This window comes from Nasonia vitripennis, chromosome 5 (genome assembly GCF_009193385.2).
Source record: "Nasonia vitripennis strain AsymCx chromosome 5, Nvit_psr_1.1, whole genome shotgun sequence".
NCBI lineage: Eukaryota > Metazoa > Arthropoda > Insecta > Hymenoptera > Pteromalidae > Nasonia > Nasonia vitripennis.
In genome coordinates, this window is record NC_045761.1 from 24559322 (window position 1) to 24576238 (window position 16917).

General features: G+C 44.3%; 2 protein-coding genes across 17 annotated transcripts in view; both read right to left on the reverse strand.

Moving 5' to 3' along the window:
* LOC107981128 (complexin) overlaps nt 1-16917 on the reverse strand; it is a 175370-nt gene that overhangs the window by 90549 nt on the left and 67904 nt on the right. For all 16 annotated transcript variants that reach the window (XM_031931334.2, XM_031931336.2, XM_031931335.2 and 13 more), the window contains one exon: nt 11873-11980. In XM_031931334.2, the coding sequence (XP_031787194.1) occupies nt 11873-11927 (55 nt within the window). In that variant the 5' untranslated portion in view covers nt 11928-11980. The remainder of the gene's footprint in view (nt 1-11872; nt 11981-16917) is intronic.
* On the reverse strand, nt 1049-2518 carry LOC100678292. The gene is made up of 2 exons (XM_003426593.5): nt 1333-2518; nt 1049-1258 (listed from the first exon to the last, which is right to left on the reverse strand). The coding sequence occupies exons 1-2, from the start codon at nt 1512-1514 to the stop codon at nt 1123-1125; spliced, it is 318 nt and encodes a 105-aa protein (XP_003426641.1). The 5' UTR covers nt 1515-2518; the 3' UTR covers nt 1049-1122.

Genomic DNA, 16917 nt, shown 5'->3' on the forward strand with positions numbered 1-16917 from the left:
CAACTCATTCATGACCCAGTCGCTGGCCCTCATTCACTCGCCGACCACGATCTCGATGAATGTCGATTCCGTTGCGCTCTTCACAGAGCATTGTCTATACACTATTCTTCTCTGGTGCGAGCTTTGTTGGAAAATCAGGCCGACGAATGAGCGTTTAATTAAGCGGACGAAGAAGAGATGCCTACGTGCCCAAACTTCGAAAGCTAATGTCCCAGTTATCGACGATTGATAATTAGCTTTGCAATTTTATGCTCTGAAATTTACTTACGAAAATCAATATGAAGAAATGTAGTAGACGTTTGGTGCTGTGTGAACTGTTTTATTTGAATAAATTAAAATAATGTTACAATTTTTCAGGCATGTAGTTTTAAGCAACTTATTTTTCAAAACGAATCATTCTGCTTCACGACATTCTCCGTATTGATATGCTTGTCCATTAGGACATACTGGATTACTATCCAAAATAAAACCTGGATAAGAAAAGCTATCTATTTCTTCTTCTGAATATGGGAACGTTTTGGGTTTTTCCGTGTCATTCCTAATACTACTAATCAAACAACGTTTAGAACAGTAAGTACAAGATTCAAATCTAGTTCACCAATACAAATGCTAAAAAGTAAGCTGTAGTACCTGGACGTCAGATTTTTTGGTAGAACAGGCTCATCGCGAACATCAGAAATTTCGCCTACAATACCGGCTTCGCATAGATTCGCGATGATAAACGCGAAAACTGTACACGTCACGAAAATTATTACAGGAATTTTACTCATATTTATTCAATATCAGAAATACACAGTGGATTTTTAAAGCAATGAAGATACTAACTACGATGTTCGAGATGTACTGAACGTCTACGTTTCAAAGGATTGTTTGCTCAACTTTGAAATTCAAAGTATCTGGTTTATAACAAACTAATGGACATTAATGACACACGCCTTGCAAGATGCTTACGTAATCAACGTGCATATTAATTTTACTGCCGCTTCTTATACTGAATTCTATCGTTTCCCACCTTGACAGATGAGGCTAATAAGTCAAACGCGTTGTAGACATTTTGATCTATGTAAACTTTTTATTGGAATCAATTGAAAAACACAATGTACATGAAAAACATACAGCAGACTATTCATCTTCGCGACATGAACCAAATTGGTACGATTGGCCATCAGGACATCTTCTATCGCCTACTATTACTTCTCTCCCTTCCTCTGGAAAATCGAATAAAGCTCTTCCATTTTCAGTGCTATTTCCCATATCACTGATGAAAACAACGTATAGAATAGTACAGGACTTCAATCTCTTTATCATGAAAATATATAAGGTATACTTTACCTGGACGTTCCATTATTATCTAGCGCAGAATCTTTGGGTTCGTCCAGAATATGATCAGATTGAGGACTCTTTTCATCGCTTACGGAAATATCACCATCAACTGGACTAGCTTCGCACGGACTCGCTATGTAAAATAACGACAGCGCACACATCGCCAAAATCAAGACAATAATTTTACTCATATTGAAGAATTATTAGACACACCGTAAATCTTTCCTAAACGATGATGCTTATAACATCGAAGTTCGAGTTGTACTGAGCCTTCCGTTAGTCTCGCGAGTTGTTTATCCAACTTTGAAATGCAAATAGCTGGTTTATTACAAACTAACTGATTACACAAACATGGCAAGGTGCGCAGTCAATGTGAGTTTTAAAAATAAATATGACTTGTAGGTATTTTTATCGTCTAATCATCTCCTACATCGGAATGATATTGAGACTTATGGGTAAAACATGTGGTAGACATTGTGAGCGTGTAATGTTTTTATTGAAAAATCAATAGAAAAACATATTATGTAATTTCTTTAGTTATATTTTATAAATACACATTACTCAACTAAACGGTATGCATCAAATTTATATTCTAGACCCTCAGGACATCTGAAAATACTTTCTACCAAAACTTACTGCTTCTGAATCGATTGTGAGCTCCAGCTGAGTCGGACAATCTTTCAATATTAATACTGTTATCACAAAGTAAAATAATGTTAAGAACAGCAATAGGATTTCAATCTAGATTTCATACATTTTATTATGTATAATCGATATACAGTAATATTCACCTGAACTTTTTTTGACTATCTTCTAGTGAAGGATCTTTCGGTTTATCTGGAAGTTGATAGATTCGATGATTTTTGTCATCGCTAAGGGGAACAGAACCAGCAACAGGAAAAGCTTTACACGGTCTCATTAAATTAACGACAGCGCACACGTCACCAAAATAAAGACAGTGATTTTGCTCATATTATCAAATGAAAATCAGACGCACCGTAAAACGTTTTCAAGCGACGATGCTTACCGCGATGTTCAAGCTACATTGAGCGTATGTGCAAGGTCTCACGGGTTATCCGTCAAGCTTTAAAATTCAAACTACCTGATTGTCTTCGATATGAGACTTGCGCACGTTAATTTTTTTATCACCGCAACGGCTAGCTTCCGCGATAGACCAAAGCGGCTTTGTCGAAATATGAGGCCGCTTATTAATCGCCCGATCGATATGCGGAGAAGAAACAATGAGTAGCCCATGTGTGCAGCGCGAGCGTTAAAAGCTGATTCATCAGATCTGGCAAATCAGGTTCATTCACTCGACGCACGACGCGTATGATAAAGTCGCTAATAGCCGCTGCGTGTGTGCAGCTGATTCGTCGAGGCAATCAGAGAGGATTGTGCCACACTCGGTTATACCGAGCACCGATCAAGCGACCTATTATTATCCAATGTCGCTTAAATATCCAAAAGCCTCTATCCATCGACGATAGCCGAAATTATGCCGAGTTTGCAGCTCCTATACCTCCTCCACATTCCTCTCAACGCAACCAACGAGTCGCACTTAACTTCCGAAGAATTAGCATGGAAATGGCGCAGCTCGGCTAAAAATGTTGAATTCCACTACGCTCGGACACACATATAACACACATTCGCTCGCGAATACCGCGGCGTCGCCGCGCAATAAATTCATCGCTCGGCGCGTCCGGTAGACCGCAGTGAAATAATATTTCTGACTGCGCATCCCCCCGGCGAAATAACTCCGCATCCGCGGGTGCTGCATAATTAAGTGGCGCAATTGTCCGCTGCTGTACGTATAAGCCACCGCGTAGCCGCGCTGTAATATCGATGAATAATCCAGTTTCGCAGTAGTGCGCCTGCGCGAATAATTCGCTAGAGAGGTGGAATTACACGTCCTGTGGTGGTGCGTGGGTGGAGAGTGAGCGAGGAAGATGTTGTTGGTGATAAAAGGAATAAAACTCAGCAATACCGCGAGAAATTCAATCTCCAACGATCGCCGTGTCGGCACATCGACATCATCATCATCATCATCATCGCTATCGGCAGAGACGATCGGCAGAGCTGCGGCGCGGAATGTGTCCCCGATACAGTTCCGCGAGATGTCTCGCGAGACCGTAGAGCCGCGCGTATATGGGGACCTCCGCATAGCTATGCGCGCAGAGGCGACATCGGGGGAATGTTCGGAAACTACGCAGACCCACCGACACGTCCTGAACGATTTCAATATACCGGCGACGGAATGTCGAGTGTGTGTATGTGTATGAGGGTTCTATCACCGGCGTCGTCGTCGTCTGGCGACTCCATCGTCGGATGATTAACCCGTGGAATCTTGGAAGGAGTCTACCCTCGGATGCTTTCGCTGAGCTTCTCATTTACGTATACATGTTTTTTTCTCATTTACGTATACGTATTTAAAAAAAGCAGCGTTGAAATATCGGTCGAATGATGTTTTCAGGGCGGTACATTAGTCGGTGCATCAGCTGATCACGTACCGGCGCCATCTGTTACGCGCAGACGTTATAAGCAAGCTCATAATAATTCGCTGCTTCGCGCGGCGAATGGATAATAAAAGTGTTGATATTTTCCGTCTCTTTTTTTACGCGATTATATTCACTTCGATTAATTATCGTACCTCGAAATTTACGATCGGCTTATACGCACAACTATTTTTATTGCCTTGTATCGCACACGCGCTTGACATTAATTCCGAGAGTGATATATTCTTAAATTATGTTCCCCCCGCCTATACGTCTTATCCTCGGGGCTGAGGATGCGCTCGCGCTTATATCACGTATAATATCAACCTTTGAAATTCCTCTGGTCCGCTGGAAAAGCGGAATGTGACAGTGCATAACTAAGGTGTCGCATAAATATTTTCGCATTTGCCTAATGAAAAATGCGGAGTCTCTTGTTAATCGGATATCATTCATCAAACATCACAGGTACATCACGTATAATTTCGCAGCTAAAAGGCCATTTCCATTTCAGGCAAAACAAACGCCTGTAATTCTAAACTTCTTCGAGCGCGGACGTGTTTTCAACTGCAGCGAGAACACGGAGTAACGCGCGCACTTTACAAGCGTAAAGGACGTCGCTTTTGAAATTCAGGAATGCAATTTAGCTTCAAAAACGGCAAGCTAAAAAGCGAAGCTAAAAAGAAGTGCAAACTACGCAGCGACAACGAATCTATTTATACGACGAAATGGACGTTCACTTTAAGAGATTTAGAGCTGCGAGAGTGTATATATAGTGCCAGCCTCAAAAGCTCCCCCTGATTACGGCGCGTAATAATTAAACAACTCTCGGTCTCGCCCCGGCATAAATGCAAGGCTTTATTACCTGCTGCAATTATAACGAGAACAATGCCGCGAATGAGCATCCATGTATGGCCGAAATCAAAGCGCCGAAATAGCTCTATCGAATAATAGATCGAGCTTCTCTCTCCTTCCCTGGTTAGACTTTTTCACGCAAATTGATTTTACATACTTTCCTAAGAGCCATTGTTACAGAGTACCGATTGTAATTTTACATCGATTATCTCCGTGTAATTTCGAATTCCCATTGTACGCGTGCGCTATCTATAATCGCGCCATTATCGTTAGTCTTCTTACGCCTATCGTAACTACGATGATCGAATGAATCGTTATACGCGATTAAAAATATTCATGCGCCGACTCACGTGTAAGTATGTCGGATATGAAGGTAGAAGCAACTCACCTGTAACAAAAAGAAGAAATTTCGATTTTAGTCGCATAAAGACAGCAACAACAGCGTGTAACTCGTGTGGAGAATTTCAAACGGCCCAACGTCACAAGGCCATTACGTGGCTCAAAGTCCCTCATCATCAGCCATTCAAAAGCAGCCTTGCTCACACACACGCGCGCAAACTACATCGTCCTCTGACATTATCCCAAAGCTCTACGCAGTGAGAGTTTATTGCCCGGTTCACTTTTCCCGCGCGCGCGCGCGCCAAGTACGAGCTTATGTGGGTCTCGCTCGAGCTTAATATCGAATGCGTCATAGGCTAAAGGGACGCAAAGTGTGCTTTGATTGCGATCCATTGCGAGGTTCTTTTTTTTCGAGGCGGATTCTTAGGCAGCTGGAATTTAATTGAAATTCCACGTGCAGCAGCAGCATCGGCGTTTTGAGGTCAGCTTTTTGAGGCGGTATTCGCGTAATCAACGCGTTCTGCACGCGCGCGAGCTTTTTTACGCCGGAGATTTTGATGAATTTACCAACCACGAGAGCTTTACAACCGTATAATTGCTATTTTATCTGTGTGTATAGATGTGCGTTATAATACGCTGATCGAATTGGAATTTCAGTCGGGTATATAGACTCTTTTTTGCGCGGATGCAAATTTAGAAAATAGCTCAGCCGCGCGATCGAATCGACGAAATCACTTACTCCTATATCTATACGGACAGCTCGAATGGCGCAAAATTACTTTTTGTGAAATATCGACCTGGCATTTCGCTCCGAGCTTTGATGGCCACTTCTAATACATTTACGAGGAAAAGTTAAAAGTTAATGTCTCGTAAAGCATTATTATATACGGCACACATACACGCAGTAAACAAAGCTCCCATAACCGTGGAATTCACCTCGATATACTTTATAAAAGTTCTAGCGTTACAGCGCGATGAAAAAGCTCGTGCCAATCGAGAAGTAATTCCGAAAATCAAATATCGCGCCGTGAATTAAAAGCCTCTCGGTGGCAATTTCTCGCCAATTGTTCTCCCAACTCATTACGCCGACAGCTCTCTCGAGTGTCCGCGGCGGAAATTGCTTATTTTCGAAAAGTGCACACTGTCTGCGCGTCAATCAGTCGCGTAACGAGCTCACTCGCGCAAATAAGTGCCGAGCCCGAGACTGCAGTGCGCAATTCCCGAGGTAATATCGCATACTAATGACCGACCTGAGTACGCCTGTACGTGTAATTTTCCCCGTCGAATTGTTTCGGTAAAATCGAGAATCGGATTGATTTCATCGCTATGGACGCGTATTACACCGCGCGAGCGTCAATCCAGCGAACGACGCGGCGTCGCTTCGTCTTACACGTCGACACCTCTATGTAAAGTCCGCTGCAAAGAAATCTAATCTCGATCGACCACAATTTGACAACTGGCAATCCATGTAATTCACTCTTTTCCCTCTATACACACATACACACATAAACGCGTCCTCTGCGTCCCAAAGCCAATGACACGGAAAATTATCAAACTGCGTCTGCTCCCGTTACGCTTTACATCCGCAAACAGACACATCGCACTGACGCGAAATGAAACGCTGCCGGAATTCTCGCACAAACACGGGCCGTATGTGTGGCCGCAAATAATTCGCTGCTACACCCGCGCGCATATATCGATAATTAACATCGGCAAGAGCTCGAGCACGCGTTCGTTCTAATTATGGTAATGAATCTAAGCGGCTCTGTGTGCCGCGCGTGGTGGCTTGTAAAAAATTTCATCGCAAATTTTCCGTCCGCGGGGATCGGAAAGTGTGTGCGTTTTACGCCCTTGGCCGAAGGCCAATTTAATCTCGTTAGTTTTATCAGCGTAATGAAACGATGCGCGCGTGCATTTAATTCGTTTTTTTCATCGTAGCCGCAATACGCGTCGTCATGTATACGGAGGACGTGAGCTTTTATTCGGTTGTGAGCTTAATGAGCTCTGATTTTCATTCCGTTTCTGTCTCTGATACACAATTATGATTTCGACTACGCAGCCATCGAGGTGTACTTTTGAGAGGATAATCGTAAAGGAAAGGATTTCGATCGAACTGGGATTTAAGATGATAACCTCGGTGACCTTTGTCCGAGTTTGCGCTGCAAACTGGACCCTGTAGTAAAAAGCTAACTTTAGATTACCCGATCAGCCGCAACTTTTACCCATTATTTTTCCTAGCTCGACACTTTCTGTTGTCTTCGAGAAGCGAGTGACGTTTCGAAGTTAAAACCGCTTATATGCTTCTCCTTTATCACCAAAGACATCATATGGATCGTCTGACCACATCAGGCATATCACTACCTGACACCCTTTGTATTTACTGTAAAAACAACGGGTCTGTGTAATCAGGTCAAAAGTATTTGACGATTTACAAGCTCTTGCTTTGTCTATCGACAATACCCCTCGAATAACAATATAAACCGAGAAAGCAGAATCGAAATGAACAAAGGGACTAGAGGACGTCAGTAGCTCAACGTTCCCGGACTTTTAAACGGTAGCCGACTCTCGGTTTACAAAACCTTCCGCTAGAGCTTTCATTCACTGCCGATTCCAATCGAAAGCTCTGCTTTCCGTTACGCTTCGATTCTCCTCTCTCTCTCTCTCTCTCTCTCTCTCTCTCTCTCTCTCTCTCTCTCTCTCTATCTCTCTCTCTCTCTCTCTCTCTCTTTTTCGCTTGATTTCTTTGATTAACGCCCAGATTTTTCCCCGTCGTTTCGCCGCTGCTTCGGGCAGACGTTCCGACGCTCTGAATAGAAGATGTTTACGAGCTTTTGTCGGAGAGAAGATTGTATGGCTTTCGAGTGTCCGGGAGTTTGTTTGAATTAGTTGTTAGCTTTTAGTTAGGAAGCTCTGAAGAGAGATTGGAGGGAATTGGTTTGAAATACTTTTTCTAAGGAAGTACGATAATTGTGAACTGATGACATTTTAATCAAAAGTTTAGATCTTAGATTATGATCAGAGAATATTCACCCGCTGGTATACATTGTGGTTATTGAAAAATTGTTCCAGCTCAATTACGCGTTTTTCGAAAGTCGATATACTCGCCAGTGAAAAATATTTAAACGACCGAGCTATGCGCGAAGAATGTCACGTTTTGATGGAATGCTCGAACTCTCTCTCTCTCTCTCTCTCTCTCTCTCTCTCTCTCTCTCTCTCTCTCTCTCTTTCTCCCGCTTCGAACAGCACACAACGTTATACACTTTTAGCGAAAGCTCGCGAGCCGAAAAAAGAAAAGGTTATATTGGAAAAAAGCTCGCGGTACACACATACCTTTGGCTCTGTTTTACGCGCAAGCGTGGAAAAATTTTTCTGTACTATATATCCCAGCTGCTAAATTGACGGAAAGAATTTTGCCATAGCGTATAGTATCAAACTTTTTCTCGCTGAATATGAAATTTTCCCCCCCAACAGTAGTTTAGGCGCGCAACTTTGCGCGCCGAGTATAGTTTTTATTACATGATAGGAATTGAAATACGATATTTCATGCGAGCTTTCAAGAAGTATATTTAATCAATAATCCGACTCGACTTCACCCTCCTGTGTGTGTATGTGTGTTTGTGTGTATTACAATATACGTGTACTCAACTTATCTACGTCAACATGACACACCGAATGTACAAATATACCTATATACCGTGTTTTTCGCTCTCTTTCTCTATTGACTCTCAGTCGTTTTTCCACGCACACAAACACACACACACGCGCGCGAAGCCCGTAATTTCGCTAATAATAATGAACAAACTGATTATGCGCGAACATGAAAGGCTGTGCGCGCTCTCTCTCTCTCTCTCTCTCTCTCTCTCTCTCTCTCTCTCTCTCACGCGATGACATATATCGATAGCCTCAAGTCGGTCAATATGTTTGTATAAAACTCAACATGTTTATAAACGGATCGAATAATGCGATCGCGTATGCGATAATATGCTCGAACGCGATCGCGCAAATGTTTGCGCGAAAACGTCAAACAAAATCTAAATTTATATTCAACCTCAAATCTATGGTAAAATTAAAAAAAAATCTTCCCAAAATCCCGACATTTTCACGCACGACAGAGTAAACAAAATCCAATATAGTCTATCTCTCTCGTGATGAGTAACGTCCGCGTCCGTGTTCCAGCTCGTTGCTTAGCGATTTGACGAACGAGCCAACTTCATCAATCGTTTCGCGCGTCAAAGCTGGTCCATTTTTTTTTTTTTTGGTCCGAATTCCTGCAGTACCGCTATACTCTCTAACTGGGAGTTACGCGAGAAACGGCTATACGTAAATAACGACGCGCCAGATTTTTCTGGCCCACTTTTCATATCCGTCACAGGGAAGGATGTTTTGATCGAGGTTTATTTCCCTCGTCTGACTGAATCACGAGTACTACTACTGCCACTGGCTGGTACAACGTAATTTCGCGAACAAAAAAACAGAGAACGAACTTTAGAATTCTCATCGAAATCCAGGCGCATACCTCATCTTGAGAGATCGCTGGCATACACTCGCGTCGCAATTCCGATAGTACGAGGTCATCACTTTAATCCCGCGCGAGAATTCCCCGGGCCGCTCTTCATTCCTGCGCGCGTAAAGCCGCGCGAAATTTCGATTAATTGTACAGAGCCACAAAGACGCCGTGTAGATGTATATGTAGAGCGAATCGATTCGCGGAGGGATTCGTCGGTAACCGAATTTGGCCCCCAACGAACGAATTCCCTCTCTGATGCCTCGGGCGATGTTCTTCCCTGTGGAGTCGAGAGAGAGAGCCTTTTTGACGCGCGGCTGTTTAATTTGCGATTAGTTTGTTTGACGTTCTGATTGGAAAGCAAAATGCGATTCGGTTAGTTTCTCCGGCGGAATGTAATTTTACGACTGACTTAAAAAGCTCCTTCGTTCGAGGAGCTGTGCCTTTTTCATCCCCTTTCATGGGGGTAATTATTCCTGAGAGTATACATCGGCATCACGTAAAAAATACGATCTTCCAATAACACTCGGATGCATTACCGACTCGCGGAAGAATAAGCAGAGAGCTCTTCCGAAGCCCTATTGTTCTATGCTCGAGGAATAACAATGCACTCCGAGAGCTCTGTTTCGCGCCTGGGGATCACACGCGACGTCGGAAATTACAAGCATCGGGACTCTCGTGCATTATTACCTCTATTCGCTGCTACCTTTTTCTGATATTTCACAGCCGGCCGAATGAGGGTGTATACGCGAGCGAGATACACACCCGTTATTAGGTTCATACGGACACGTGTGTTACATCTCGCATCTGGCTTTCAATTAGGTTGTATAGAGAAAACGTTATTATCGAGATTTGTTAGTCAGGCAAGTATCCTTTATTAATTTTTGTTTCACACGCACACACACACACACACACACACACTTTCCTATTTCCGGGCAAAACGATTTCACCCAGGAGGCAATTAAAAGGGCGACGTATAAATCTCGTGGATCCCCAAGTTACAGCAAGCGCTGTAAACCCGTATAGTTAAAAAAATAAAGCTCCTCGGGCGCGCAACTTTTTATTTACACACACGCGCTGCGCAACCGCCGAAACAAAAAAGTGCGCCAAGGAGCGAAAAAACGACGCGCGCGGGTTATTATCATAAAACTCTCCTCGGCGAGATGCAGCCTTTCGAGGGCATAAAGCCTCTCTCTTCACCTGTCGAATTTTCGTGCGAACGCGGCTCTTTTACGCGCGCATCGTAAACAAGTCTGATTAATGTCCGGGCTCTTGAGTTTATTAAGGCTGTGCAGTTGAGCTTTTCTTTTGTTTTCGCGAAAACTGCGTGACCCAGTTTCTCTCTTTTTTTTCTGCGGCTCGAGAGCCGAGGATGATATTGCGTATTAAGGGACGTATAAGGCTGATTATTTCGCTGTGTACGGCGACAAAAATTGGAACAACGAAGCTTTCGAATTTACTTTCCGCGTGAAAATTTGAATTTCCAGGTGCACGATGTAAATCGTTTGACCTAATTCGTTTCTTTCGTTTTGAAGATCGCGCATGATGATAATATTATATTATATGCATATAATTACGGAGGTTGATGCTCGTTGAGGATTAGCGCATTGTAGGCGAGCTTGCGCGCCGGAGTTTTGTTGAAGTGGGGAATTATCGTTGCCAGTGTATGCGAGAGCATTTTACTCGCGAATATTAAACCGTCCGCGTGTTGCACGTTCGCTGAAATATACGATGAATTTGAATATTGTATTTTTCAAAACGAAATAGTAGCGACGGTCTTTCAATATTCATGAAGGAGCTTTTTTACTCTAATTTCGCTCTTTCATCAGGACTGCAAATTACGAGTGAAATATGCATTTCAGCTCTTATTTTCAATTAGATGTAACAAAAACAGTACATCCCCAAAATAAATCTAGAAGCAAATCCATCCGCATCCCCGTCGCAACTAGTAATAACCGCGCGTAGTCAGCCCCGTCGGCTTTTCTCCTATGCCAGTGTTCACATATTTACCACCAGGGGGACTGCTGCAACGCCGCGGCCAGACGATAGCTTGCGCGAAACGAGTCGAGACGATATAAACCTCGGCCAGTAGTGCCCATAATGGGAATATTCGCGAATGCGCAACCCGCGGCATAATCCGCTCTTAATTGCTGGCCATCCGAATTGGCGATTCCCGGGGCAATAATTTTACGCGCTTCGCGCGACGAGCTTTATTCGGATTTTCGAGCGAAAGCTTGCAAACTCAGTATTACGGGAGAAGTTCATCTCTCTCTCGTTTCGGGAAATCAGCCGGTACTCGGGGAATAAGAAGCAGTAGCGGTTATAAACGTGATAATAAAACGAGGAGAAGCTTAATCCTCACCTTTGACGGCATTCAGCTTGTTCCCGACCATCTGCTTCGCCACGAAAGCCGCCATGTCGCTGTTCTTTTTTCTCTTCCTACGCCTTTACAGAGACCTTAGCTTTGACTCTGCAACAAGAGGGAAAAAACGTTGGTCATTAGTCATCAGTCCCGTCTTCCACGATGTAACTGTAAATACATCGAGGTTGGGTACAGGGTCCATTAAAGCCTCTCCTCCTCCTCCTCTGTAAATTACCGGGATTTCGCGAAGGATCGACGGATTTAGTCTAACCAGGCAGACTTAAGCGTCGGGAGGAGGGCGAAAAAAAGAGAAGCTGCAGAGGGGGGGATAATCGTAAAATGTTAAGACTTTCAATTTCCATCTGGAGCTCGACTCTCCGCTCTACTTAATTTCCCGTACGTTTCCACTCTGTAATTCTGCTCTTTCAGCCTGTCTCTCCCTCGTTCTCCTCTTTTTTTTCAAACGTCGAAGCTTTGTAAGCCAAGACTTCCTCGGCGACGAAACTTTTCTTCCCTCGAGAGACGCAGTCTCATATTCGGGCAATCCTGGCTGCGATATCTCTCGAATAATTATTTCGTTTCTTTCTACGACTCCGCCTTAACTCGCTTATCAAATTCGCAATGCGAAATCCACGAAAAAGTGTGTACCGTAAGCACAAAGCTCAAGCGAAAATGATATCTCCGGGGTAATTACTTCCTTACGTCCCTAATGCACTCGAGTATACGTCTTTGTAACTCGCTCCGCATCGGGCATACACACCTCTGATCCTTTTTTTCACTTACTCCTCCACAACGTGCAAAGGCAGACTGAAATGAAAGAGGAGCTAGGCGGGGGTCAAAGGGCGGGAAGTGAGAGAAATGCGAGACTAGTTAGACGTAAACGTCAAGTAACAAACAGGCCGAAGCTTTTTTGCCCGACTCTACCCCTTTTTTCTCGCAAAAAGCGAGAGTGAAATATACGCCTCCCCCGAGATCGAGGAGGTAGCCCTTTTTCTTGGTATCTCCTCTATGTCCCTCTCCATTTTTTCTTTTCGCGCCAGGCGAGATATTTTAATCTCGCGCGCGCGGGAGAGTTTGGAATTTGTTGAGCGCTTTATTTCGGCCCCGAGCGATCAAATTGAACTACTAATTCGTTCTCGAAAGTTCGGCCAGTCGAGAAGTTTTGACTTCGCGATGACGATTGCTTTTTTCCTTCTCTTCCTGCCTAAGTAAATTAAGCAGAGCATTAGTCAGGCGAGTCGCATTTATTCATTCTTATCTCCGGATTAACGAAAATTTTACACCAAAGTACTCGGGACAGAAGAAAAAAAAACAATGAACTAAAACCTCAATAGTCCTGAAACTACTCTCCTCTTATCCTCCCACTCGGGGAACCCAAACAAAACATACACCGCGCGCGAAAAGTACCTTCGATCATTCGCTCAAAAAGAGAAAGCCCTCGTCATGCCGTACACAATCTCTTGGCAGAAATCAAGTCTCTTTCTCTCCTTCGAAAGATTAAACCGCCGCACTCTCTCAAAGCCCACGGTCCATTTCTCGGCCCAGACCACGACGTCTCTTCTCATGTTTGGCTAACGTTTAAGGGAATCGCATCTCGAGTGTCGCGTCGCCGCGAAAACAGCGAACGAGGCACGTGCGTGAAGTCGAGGATCGTCGGAAGATCAATAAAAACGAGATGCTGCTCTGGCCGGCGCCGAGACGTCGCGGCGCCATCGTGGACAGTCGGGAGATGCTTTTAATAAATGCTGAATGGAAATGGGGGAGGATGTGCTTTTTTTTCGTTGTTGTTCGTTGAGGAGGGAATGGGATTTGGGTTAAGCGAAAGGGGAGACGAGTCTGATGAGACGAGCTTGATGAATCGGGGGCAATGGCTACGGGGATATTGTTTGCCGGCATGGGATTGCCTTGTTGAAGAGGATGATTTTCGTTTTGAATGCATAGCGAATGTTTCGTATACGAATTGAGATAAGAAGAATTTTCACTTTTTTTCCCAGGATTCCGGGAATAAAGAGCGGAGAAATTGGCGGACGATTCCTTTGGGGAGGGACCCAAGGAGTTGTAAGAGAGATGATAAAGTGGGGTTTAAATTTTATTTTCTAAACTTCTTCATGGGTTCGCAAAAGTTTTTCGCCGAAGTGCGTCGCGCGAAAGCTCGGAAATAACGAGCGTTAAAGCGCCGGAAAGTAAAGAAGTACTTTTCTTTGGCGAAATATTGAAACGTCTAACGACTTATTCATCGCTTGTGCATATCTCACGACTGTAAGATGTCGAATTCGAGCTTCTAGCGCTAATCATCAAAGTAAAAATTCCACTACAAACCCTTACTTTAAAGCTCTGCACACGTGTACGAAGTTAGCGAAAGCTCGACAGAGAAATTCTATACGTCTTATTCGGAGGGGGCAGTAGGGAGGAAAGAAAGAGGAATAGCCAAGCGTGACCTAAATTTCCTCTCGCGGAGGGGAATCGCCGAAGCAATTAAGGAAATCGCCATAGGCGAAAGTTTTATTTGCATTCGATACTTCGAGCTTGCAGGGAAAATAACAATATTTATGGGGTAAGCGGGGGTTGGTATCGGAATTGAATAACGGCGTGGCGAAAGCGATACTTCTTCCTCGCTGGAGATTCGGTGAAGTGGATTCGGATTTTATCGAACATTTTTCCATCGATTTTCCAGTTCGAGGGTGGAGAAGTCTCGGAAATCCGGAAACTAGCGAAAGCGAATTAACTTAAACTTCGCGCCAGTTCATTTACATCCCTCTTAAAGCAGCGGTACATCGAGATCGGAGTGTTCCATTGTATTACCCTTTACGGAATCGCGTCCACAGCGAGACAGCGAAAGTTAAAGGAAAATAGAGGGAGATAGAGGAGCTTGCGAAAATTTTAAGGTTGTAACGTTTAACTTTTAAGTATGACAACTCGCTGCCGGGGAAACTTTTTAATGCGGAATATAAACTGGGTTTATCAGCAACTTTCTCCGCGACGGCGGTGGATTTTTCAAAAAAAAGAAGAAGCCCAGCCTCCTCTGCTGGAGGCCGAAGTGCATTATATGGATAGTCGTTAGCGCGTTGGCAGCGCGCCAGATAGTGTGCTTTCGTGAAATCAATAATTGTTACAGCCTCGCGCGCAAGCTCGAGCTTTCTCTCTCTCTCTCTCTCTCTCTCTCTCTCTCTCTCTCTCTCTCTCTCTCTCTCTCTGGCCTTTGTTTTTTGCGGTATGGCGCTATCGAAATCGCTCGGGCTGGTCGCGACGAATATCAGAACATTTTTGCGGAGAAAAGTCAGCGCTGTTTACAAAGTCTCATAAATATCACGTCCAACAACATCAGCCCAATTCGCCGAGGAGGAAAGCAACGCGGCAGTGACCCGCAAACAGCTGATTCGCCAGAAAAATAAAGCTCACCAGCGTATAGAAGCGTCACGTCCGACCTCGTTGACGGCCAGATAAGAGAGAGAGAGAGAGAGAGAGAGAGAGAGAGAGAGAGAGAGAGAGAGAGAGAGAGAGAGACACGGATACTGTACGTGTATAGGAGAGAGAGAGAGAGAGAGAGAGAGAGAGAGAGAGAGAGAGAGAGAGAGACCATCAGAGCCGATATTGGGACAAGACGTCCGCGGCGTGGCGCGACAGCTGTTGTACGAGAACGGCTCGGTTTTTTAAGACAGCTGGCGCGTGTGCGGTGCTGCAGCGACACTGATACCCTCAGGATAGGAAGAATTTTTATACGAAATTTTCCAGCGTGTTATTGAGATACATGTGTGCTTTTCTTTATCGCTTAGTTTAATTCAAAAGTTATACTTCATTCCGGCATTTTTCTAAACTCGACAATTTACTGCTATACAAGACTGCACATTCCCGCGAATAACGGCCAGTTAATAGCATTTGCGACCGTAGGGAGAGAGAAAAAAGGAAGACAAGTTGTCTGACCAGCTGCAGCCGCGGACTTTCCGCCGAAAAAGAAGTTCAAAGGGAGAGCCATTCGTTTCAACCTCAAGTTGCCCCGCGCGATATCCTGTTTTCCGACGACTTTGCCGCAACAGCCACGGCGGCAGCTGCGCTTGAGAAATAGCCAGCGATGTTCTCGGTTTTAAAGAGTTTCTCGGGTACACCCTACGATCGTGTGTGGATGTTGGTCAGAAATTTCGGGCTGAAAGTTCTGCAGCTGGCCTTTCGTACGTATAAGAAGGAAATTCCGAGCTTTTATTTTTCAATTCTCCCATACACACACACACACACCTAGAGATAAAGCTCTCCGGGTATACACTTGACGACGGGATAAAAGAGCTTTCATTGCAAATCGATATACCTTGTCTAGCCCGTCGAATCTAAATAGGCCTAGTTAAGCAACTCCTAACTACCAAGATAAAGCGGCCGGGCTGTGATTTGCACCGGATAAAATATCTATCAACGAAATTAACTCTCGGCCCGCGCGTGTGAGAGAGAATAAGAGCTACCTAATGTATAGACACTCCGCTGCGTCGTTATTCCTTTCGAGAGTACCTACTACTCCCCGCGCGCACGCACTGCTATGAAGAAGCGAGTTTTGCGTGCACGGAAGTATTCCGAGCTTATCGCTCAGTCCGTATATATAGGAGCGCGCGGGGGTAGTTTTATTGGCGATGATAAAAATTTAAGACGGCTACCAGAGGCTATACGCCGCTCTTTTCAATCAATGGGAACCGGCCGTGTCGCCCTTAGTTTAAGGGCTAAGTAGCTGACTCTTGTATACCGGAGAATTAAGAGAGCTTTACCGTGCGCCCTTTTAGAAATAATCGAAAGCTCCCCAGCTGAGAGAGCATATATTTCACGGACTCAAAATCGAAAAAAGCTCTTTCTTTTTAAAAAGCATCTCTTCCCCGCACTAAAGCTCTGCCGATACACTTCCTGCCCTTCCACCTATACAGAGACATATACAGAGGAACTATAGAGAGGAGAGAAACGAGCGTCAGTCCGGCGTAGGAAGCGTAAACAAAAATCTCCGGCATTGAAGCTGGCTCTGCCATCTCAAACTTGACCTACAAACGAACCCTGCACACACGTGAAAGTCTTCG

Bases quoted from the DNA above. Each gene is read 5' to 3' on its own strand.
- LOC100678292 (XM_003426593.5), bottom strand. From the start codon at position 1,514: ATGAGTAAAATTATTGTCTTGATTTTGGCGATGTGTGCGCTGTCGTTA. The intron at 1,259-1,332 runs GTAAAGTATACC...TGTTTTCATCAG, and splicing joins GATAATAATGGAACGTCCAG to TGATATGGGAAATAGCACTG.